Raw genomic sequence first — 9,606 nt, 5'->3', positions numbered from 1 at the left:
CACCCCCCCTGGCATTTTTTTAGTTGCAATTTTTCCGAAATTTTTCAAAAAATTTTTAAAAATTCAAATTCTCTAATTTCTTCGAGCTGTGAAAAATGAAATAAATAACGTTTTTATTGCACACCGAGTTTATTCAGGAAAAAAAGTCGAAAAAGTGCGGTGTCTCGCAGCTGAAGCGGCGATCCGTCACGTGATTCATTGACGTCACAACCGACCGNCATGTAGCGTGTCACAGACACCCCCCTGGCATTTTTTTAGTTGCAATTTTTCCGAAATTTTTCAAAAAATTTTTAAAAATTCAAATTCTCTAATTTCTTCGAGCTGTGAAAAATGAAATAAATAACGTTTTTATTGCACACCGAGTTTATTCAGGAAAAAAAGTCGAAAAAGTGCGGTGTCTCGCAGCTGAAGCGGCGATCCGTCACGTGATTCATTGACGTCACAACCGACCGTAAATTAGAATTATGCACCAGGACTAGGAGAGGATGTTACTTATTTTATTTAGCGCGAAGACACTTTATTTAGCGAGAGCGAAAAGTCAACTGTCAATAAGATCAGCAGAGGTAAAAGGACGGGTGGTGCGATGTAGAGAGGGAGTGTAGCACGTGCTGCACTGAATGGCAACGTCGCTCTAGCCGCCGAGCGATAGCACACTTAGCAAAGCGGCAACGTTGACAATGTAGACTTTTGCACCATTATTTAGAAAGTTAATTGAGTATTTGCGGATCCTCAGCGCTGGATCCAGCACCTGGTGCTGGATCCAGCAGGCCGAAAAATGCGCTGGATCCAGCTGGATTGCTGGATGAGGGATCCAGCAATTGCAATCCTTAGCTATAATGTTTTGATAACCACCTTAAGTTTTTAATTGGGCTGCAATTTGAAAACATTGTAGACCTATAAATTCCCACTGTTATCTGTCTGCCCTTCCTTAATCTCGAGAATAGTGTTAGATGAAAGTCAAGATGAGATATAGAAAACTTAGAGGCAGGAGGCCTTGATTAACTATATACAAACTTATACACTAGACCAAAAGTCATGTGAATTCAATTTAAAAATTTTCTCCTGAATGGAGTTAGAGATGACCGACATGACATGAATCGGTTGAAGTTGTTATCAGGAAAAGTATGGCGTACAGTGTCAAGACATTACTAATTTGAGATGGAGAACATATATTTTAAATTAAATATATTAAGAGTATGATTAAAAATTACAGCCCAGTATTGTAACAATATCACAATAAATAATTGCTCATTCTTTCCACCTTCTTCTTGTCTACGTTGTAAACATTAAGTTATCCACATTGGGATGGCCATGAGCAGATGTATCCAGTTCAAACCATCCATGAAAATTTCTGAAGATCTGACTAGGTTAAAGCTCAAGTCTAATCCAGGGTAGCAAGTTGGCAGTAGGTAAAAGCCAATCTGTTTATCATTTCAATTTGATAATAGTGTGATTGCGGCCAAAGTTTTCAACGCAAAGACATGTATGTTGGGTGTTCAGTGTCGTCTTTTTGTAAGCCTAGAAGTTTGACAATGGCATTTGGAATGTTGCGCATGATTCCACTGAAGTTTCAAACGCCATTGTCAAACTTCTAGACTTACAGGAAGGCGGCACTGAACATCTGACACACACGTTTTTGCATTGAAAATGTCGGCTGCAACCTTGCTATTATACAGCAAAATCTGTGTAAATTGGACTTGTATGATACTTAATATTTTTTCTGGTTTGGCAGGTTTCCATTTTGAACAAGTTTGAACAAGAAAATCACTGAGTTCCTAAGAATTTTTTTTATTGATATTTAGGCAGGTTTCTATTTTATTAAGATTCCACTTTGGATAGGCTTTACTGTATATATACAATCAACCCAATTACTGCTGCAAATATCAAACATCTGGATTCCTTTGTCAGACTATTAAGGCTAAATAATTAGTCTGGAAGCAAAAATAGGATGGAAGAAGTGACAATGCTTCTGATAGTAAGCAAGAGTTGAAGATTTGATTCCTGTTATGGGCTGATCTTTTCTTTCAAAATAAATTAAATTAAATTTATTTATTATTTATAATTATTAAATTTAACAGGAGATGGTGACCTCACTGTCTACCTCTTGCCAAGATACTTAGTATTTATTTAGCCATAATAGTGCCTAACCATAGTACTTACCAAGAATCAGTTGCCATGAAAGAATGTCTACAGTAGGTTTTATATAATTATATATATTTTTTTAATATTATGTGATTATACATTGATTAAGAATAGCTAAACAATATATGATGATAATAAATTTAATTAAGGTTATTGGAATTTAAACCAAATTAAATATTGAGTATTAGGACTTTTTCAACCAGCAGCCCACACTTTTAGATGCTCTAAAATAGAAAAGTTCAAAATGGAACACCAACTAAGTGAGCTTAATTAATTTCTCTTGAACTGAATGAAATGCATCTACAATTGATTACGGAATACTTGTAAGTTCTTGAGGCTAGTTTACATGATACCACTATCACTGACATTTTGCCACTTGAAACTGCAATTTGCATGAATTTGCTATATTTTAGCAAACACTTAAATTATTAGCAGCCTTGGTTTGAGAAGTTACAGCTACATCACAGCAAATCTAATCTGTCAGATTTTTTCATTTGTTCTCACACCCATGAAACCAATGAATGACGATCAAAATCACACGGTAACTCGCGTTCTTGCCAGTCTTGAGAGAAACAAATGCTCAGAATGACCCACAAGTGCATTGTGTAAACATCTCTAATTGCCAATAAATCTTCAGTGTTTTAAATGATATGGCCATCCCCAATTTTTTTTATGATAAAACAGCTTTTAGAAGTTTCATATATGGTTTAGCTCTCATCCATTACCATCCAACTCTCTTATTGTAAGTCTGACAAATCTTGTCATCAGTGTGCTGTGAAGTTCATAGGATAAGAAAAATTAAAAAAATAATAAATATACAAGTACTTTAATGATAAAATATCATTTGATACATTGTTAATCTAGTAACAATTACCTAGTAATGTAATGTTGGAAAATGTCTTAAGGATGTCAAATTATCTTTTATTTCTAGAGGACTTGGTTGGAATAATTGGTATTAAAGATAAACATAAAATTATAGATTTAAGTAGAAAACTTGGAACCGTGGAAACATTAACAGAAAGTAGAATTCACTGTAAACTGGAAGAAAAGGTAAGTTTTATTTATATTAAGACTTTAGAATTACATAATTATAAATGAATTATATTCTTTGCAATTCTTTTTCTAGGATCTTTATTTATATTATTTTCTTGCCATTTATCCTGGGCGCACATTAATATTTTGCAACAGTATCGATTGTGTCAGGAGGTTGAGAAGCATATTAAGTTTGCTAGGTTACGATCCTCTTCCGCTACATGCTTCCATGCATCAGCGACAGAGATTAAAAAATCTCGATCGATTCGCTTCCAAGGATAACAGCCTCTTACTGGCTACGGATGTGGCTGCCAGAGGATTAGATATTGTCGGCATTGAACACGTCGTTCATTATCAAGTTCCTCGTACTGCAGAGGTTATTTTCTTTCAGTTATCTTCTCGTAAAACTTTAACATTCAATTAAAAAGTAAATATTTTTAAAGATATATGTGCACAGAAGTGGCCGGACTGCTCGAGCAATGAAAGAGGGGCTCAGTCTCATGCTAATCGAGCCCAAAGAATCATTTTACTATCGTCAATTATGTAAAGCGTTAAATAGGGGTAAGTTATTGGTAATTGCCGTTATAGTACTTATATTTGTTTATTACATAAAATTCATTTTACAGATCAAGATTTGCCCCTCTTTCCACTGGATATGACACTTTTGAAACCTATCCAAGAAAGAATAGCTTTAGTGCATAGAATTGACAAGATCGAGCACACAAACCGTAAACGCGTAGCCGAAAATAGTTGGCTTCAGCATGCAGTTAAAGAAATGGATATAGAATTGGATGAAGACGAGTATCCTTTTCACGACATATTTGCTTTCTTCTTTTTTAATTGATTTAAGAATTTGTACCTTAATTACACAAAGAATGACTAAACTGCAAAAGGGAGGTTCTAATAAAGAATTAACTGTTCTTAAAAAGCAGCTGGATTCTTTACTGAAAAAATCTCTTAGACTTCAAGGCTATTGTGGAAGTCACATAACTAAGAGTGGGAAACTCTCTTTAGGTCAAGGTAAGACTGATTATTTATTAATACGTGAGAAACATCTAATGTTAAAAATTGATTTTAAACTGTTTTACTTGGAGAAAAAATCTTTTAGAAAAACTTTAGTATTTTTGTGTGATGTGCCCATTATCAGAAGTGAACTCTAGAGATAAAAATAAAGCTCATGAGAAGATGCAAGAGCATTGCTAACTATAGTACAGAATGTACTGTAGTTACCAATGCCTCCAAAAAAAAAGAGTCAATACTGAAGGATAACTTACATCATTCATTGCCTGTAGGCAATAGCAGATCCAACAGGAGGGCTACACGGAGTTTTAAAACATTTACGATGGCAAATATAGTTTATTACGTCATCTGAAATAAAATTGTCATGCACATATTAATTTTTAAGTACCTTTTATTAACAAGTTAATCTCTCGTGGATATTTCTGAATTCACTGCTGCTAGTGCAAGGCATTAGACCTACACACTCAATAATCTGGCATCCCTCTGTGAAAGAATCTAGTATATCAGGATTTATGACGATGCTTGTTATGTTCCTGCTAATTTTTCCATCTTTCTAGTTTGTCCACATTAGGATGAACATAAATAAATAAAGAAGCATTCTTCTTACTGCTTTGACACAAGTAGAAGTTAATGAACATAAGTATTATGGTAAATGTCATTTGATGCCCCTTCCTTTGTTTATGTTCATCGTAGTGTGGGATGCTGTAAATTAATTGTGATCTTGCATCTTCTCTTATTGATTCTCGAAGATTAGCACTTTCAGAATAAATACTAGTGTTTTCTAAGATTTTTTCAAATTGGATTTGTATTTGAAGTGTTTCCTCCACCAATTGTATTGATTTTCTGTTTTCTGTTATTTCAGATAAAATTACGAATTGGAAAAAATTAAAAGAAATTCAGTCAGTGTAAATATTTTGTATATAGTTTTATAATAAACTTGTATAAATATGGACTTACACTTAATTACATAATGATAATTTCATCTAGCCAAAGAGAAAACATTAAAATACTTATAACAAAGCGTGTTCATTGAATGATTTTTAATGTGATTAAAGCACAATTTTACTTTTGTCCAGATAAAAAGGATCCAGCTTTTATATTATGTATGAGTTGCGATTCTTTATTGAAATTATTTTCACATAGTAATCGAAGAAAGTGTGAAAATCTTTTTGTTTTTACTGTCACAACTAGGTGCATAGACAGACACTGGACATTTCTGACATCAATCTTTATTCGGGAATATCTTGTCGGCCAAGACACATTTCGGGCATAAGCCCCTCTTCTATCGGCATTTCTTGTAAGGAGGTGTTAACTGGTATACATCTTGCTTAAAATTACTTATTTACACTTAAAAATACTTTTACAGATAAAATTTCTTGGCTTTACTCTGAACTTGGTTCAGAGTAACTTGGTAATCTGAACTTGGTTCAGAGTAAAGCCAAGAAATTTGTTGTTATCTGTCTATGCACCTAGTTATGACAGTAAAAACAAACAGATAAAAGAAGACACAGTTTCAGAATACGCAATGTGAAAATCTTATGAGAAAAGAACAGGTTACAGTTCTAACTTAATATGCTAATATCAAGTCTTTTGTTGGGAGCACATCTTATGTCACTACATTTATCTTACAAACTTTTACTTCAGAGTTACACATACAGTATAATCAGATTTTATCTCATTGTAATGGACATTTCTACTTTATCTGTTGAGACATAAATTATGTCTCAACAGATGTGTTATAGTATCTTGTATCACATTTTATTAAGTTCACTGTAAAACAATATACAACAAAGTTGTGTATTAGGGTATATTGTGATACCATTTATGCAAGAAGTGAGTTTGTCTTACCTAAATCTAGCAATGTTTGTTAATTTTTTTGGAGTGAAGTATTCAATCCAATTTAAGTAACTTAAATTAGGAAACATAACTTTTCGGTTCCTATCCAGATTAGATGATTATGATGCCAACCAACCTTCCGACAGTTTGATGCAACAGTTTATTCCAACATAGCAGGGAGTTGCAATAAACGTCTATGGTGTTGTGCAATTTTCTTATACCCATTAATTAAAATTATTCAATATCAGGCATATCACACACACTAAAGTAAACAACAGGATACTCAAAGAAAGTTGAAAATAGTGCTTTAGAATTTTCAGAAGTATTGCCAAAGCTCTACTTCAACATCTTCACATTAAAAAGCTAAACTTAATATAAATTCTTCATATAGACAAGTCTAATAAATTGAACCAACAACAATTTATTGAAAATTAAATATACATTATTAAAATGTAACATTTATGTGAATGATACTACATGATAATAAGTACAGTATTTATATTTATGGACATATATTTGGATTAGTTTTAAATGGTTAAAATTTACACAGAAGACATTTCACGGAATGTCGTGTAACAATGTCCAGTTTTGACACCGATGAAGAAGAATGTTCATATTGCAGAGATATTTAATACAGAGAGTTGACTTCATTTTGCTCCCAAACGCTGAAAAATATGAAGAGAATTAATATATTTAACTAATAATAAAAAGGTTTAATTGTTAATTGTTGTTCTCTGGTTTCCTTTTCACAGTGATTCGGATTTGATCTTGGATTCCTCTGAATGCTGCTTCCAGAGATACAAGATCAAATCTGGATCAGAAGCTCAAAAAGTAACTTGTATAAGCTAGAGCCTATTTCTAATCATTCAGCCACTCTGAAGCTATAATATGATTGGTACCTGTTGAATTTTTGTCCATTGAAAGTCAAAACTATAGCATAAACTCTAATATACTATCATACTAACGTCAATCATTCACAATTCTTTCTCACAATGAATAATTATTGGCATTGGGACAAGACTTAATGGGATAGAAATATAATTAGTGAATATTTTAATCAGTTAAAAAAAATAAGCGAATCTACTCTCCAATTCAGAATTTTAGTTATTTCCAAAAGAAATTGTGAACGATTCTAAATATGTTGAAGAAATTAAGATAAATTACTTACGGCCTGAGACACATGTTATAGATTCCAATTCGTTCACAGACCAGACCATGACAACACGGTTGTTTCATGTACATGCCATACTTCGACCAGGAGAACATACACAGAGCTTTCTCTGGTGCACACCTATATTGGTACTGCAAATAAAAATAAAACTTCTTATACATAGAATACATTTAAGATAGAAATTATATTTTTAACGTTTATATCTTAATACTCTTGAAGTCAGCCTTCTTCGTAATCATAATTATTTTTCATTATTTCATTATAATTAATTTTTGTTTCTGCTCACCAATGGCCGAATGGATAAAAACCATTGAAGTGTCCTGTTCTCCAGGTTTACTTCACTTGTCTAACACCTAAACACAGGCAAGTTTCCCATAGAAAGGTGGCGCTTGCACCGAAAAACACTAACCGACCAACCGATAGAAAGGCTTCTGTTGATACTTCAATGCTCACCTGTTGCATTGAAGTATCCCTCCCGCAAAACCATTTTTAGTTTTTCCACCCTGTGGACAATAAATATGCTCTTTAATTATATACATCATCTGATAGCCAGATGGCTAAGTGGTTAAGCTGGCAGTCTACAGCATTGATGGATCCAGGATCGAGTCCTGACGGGTCGAAAAACTCAGGAATTTTTTTGGATATCACGCACGTCCCTGTTCTAGCTTGGCCAAACTCATAATAGGTTTCCTAAAGAAAGATAAAGGTCATTGTAGTGTTCACGTGGAGGAAGGAGTTTTAAAAAAACCTGAACTCTGCTGTGTATAAAGGAATTATTGTATTTGAAAAAAAGAGTTCTTTTTTTAAACTCTCCGCCCTGTGGGCACTACGAGGACCTCTTTTATGCAAGCCCATTATGGGTTCGGCCAGGCCCACAATGGGGCTGCCGGGTGGTGAGGACCGGGGCCCGGCATATCCGAACGGACCACCCCCCGAAAATTTCCTGGGGATTTTTCGACCCGTTCGGATTCGAACCCGGATCCCCCAGGTAGGTTGCTGCCTTGACCGCTCGGCCATCCGGCCTTTTAAACCCTTTAATACACAATTCAGTAAGTGTTGCTAACATGACACATGTATCAATTATGAACTGTTCATGATCAATACAGCAATATTTAAAGGCATAGGTCTCTGGTCTAGAACAGAAATCTATGAAAAATTAGTTCGGACCAGATTTAATCCAGGAATCCATTTTGACATCTTGTATGGCTAGTTGAGTGGGAGGACACGCTTTTCCGTTCCGTATTATTTCAAACATTTAAAAATATATTTTTTTTTACAAATATATAAGAATAAAACACTTTTTATAAAAAGATAAACTGCGAAATAGTTGTATACTCACGTCATCTTTTTTTAAATTTCGAAAAACAATTGGACTCCATTTATAGATGGGCTTCTCTTCATTATAAGCCTCGATACTTACAAATATAAATAAAGTTACATATAAAGCAATCATCTTCATTTTCGTTTCTCTGTAATTATAATAATTAAATTTACTTATCAATATTTACAAATTAAAACTTATATTTTTGTTTTGTACCGTATGCTCGGCGCCATGTTATAACTCCACGCCTTTTGGTAGCGTCGTGCAAATTTTGTATTTACACTTCCATTATAATTATATTTTACACAATATTTGAAATTATTTAAATGAATTCAAAGTGTTAGATCTCAAATACACGTTATCTTTGCATTATATTATATTCTTATAAAATATGGCGGCGACTATGTGGTGCAAACACTAGATTTTTAATTTTACTTCTTATAAAATCTGTTTGAAAATTAAATATAAACGCTTTATTGTATAATAAAGAGTATTATAATATTGTTTTTTTAAAGCAGCATTGATGAACATGAAACAAGCAAGAAAAATAATCCGAAAGATCTAAATGGATAAGAAAAATTGGCATGTCGCATTAATCCGATTAATCCGAAACAGATTCTATCAATGATCGATAACAATGATCGATGTCTAAACACAATTGATTACATTGGGCAAGCCGAAAATTTGTTCTACTTAATTATGATTAGTCTGTGACGCGAAATCGATCGCCTTCAAGATTTCAGTCAATGGACGAATTGACTGGTAAAGCGGCCTTAAACTGTTGTGTAAGCAAGCCAATGGCATGGCCAGTTTCAAACTGAAACGTGCCATCATTGGCTTGCTTATACAGCTGTATCGAAGCCGCTTTACTAGGTAATGCGCCCAATATTATAAGCGATTCATTCGGACAATAAAAGTTGAAAACACAGCTAATAATTTTTCAATGCACTGTATTTGTTATTTTTTTGTTAAACATAAGTCATGGTACAATAAAACTTATGCCAATTATTAATTTAAACTGTTACAACATAAAACGTCCTTATCCACAAGTGATCAAGAGTTAAAGTCAGAAGTTAACCAATAA

The 9,606-nt window shown here is 33.5% G+C and overlaps 2 protein-coding genes across 2 annotated transcripts; one reads left to right on the top strand and one right to left on the bottom strand.

The window, feature by feature from the left end:
- The first annotated feature begins 3,016 nt into the window (after positions 1-3,016).
- On the top strand, positions 3,017-5,122 carry LOC111616176 (ATP-dependent RNA helicase DDX24-like). The gene is made up of 6 exons (XM_023357594.1): positions 3,017-3,192; positions 3,269-3,550; positions 3,618-3,735; positions 3,801-3,975; positions 4,049-4,194; positions 5,057-5,122. Exons 1-6 carry the CDS (start codon positions 3,028-3,030, stop codon positions 5,101-5,103), a joined length of 933 nt encoding a protein of 310 aa, XP_023213362.1. The 5' UTR covers positions 3,017-3,027; the 3' UTR covers positions 5,104-5,122.
- Positions 5,123-6,431: 1,309 nt separating this feature from the next.
- Positions 6,432-8,835, bottom strand: LOC111616177. The gene is made up of 4 exons (XM_023357595.1): positions 8,739-8,835; positions 8,541-8,670; positions 7,199-7,332; positions 6,432-6,695 (listed from the first exon to the last, which is right to left on the bottom strand). Exons 1-4 carry the CDS (start codon positions 8,753-8,755, stop codon positions 6,659-6,661), a joined length of 318 nt encoding a protein of 105 aa, XP_023213363.1. The 5' UTR covers positions 8,756-8,835; the 3' UTR covers positions 6,432-6,658.
- Between the last annotated feature and the right edge of the window lie 771 nt (positions 8,836-9,606).

Source organism: Centruroides sculpturatus, unplaced genomic scaffold (assembly GCF_000671375.1).
Source record: "Centruroides sculpturatus isolate CEXI.00-Female unplaced genomic scaffold, Cexi_2.0 scaffold3026, whole genome shotgun sequence".
NCBI lineage: Eukaryota > Metazoa > Arthropoda > Arachnida > Scorpiones > Buthidae > Centruroides > Centruroides sculpturatus.
Note: the sequence above shows the minus strand (reverse complement) of the source record. Positions and strands in the feature narration are given on the sequence as shown.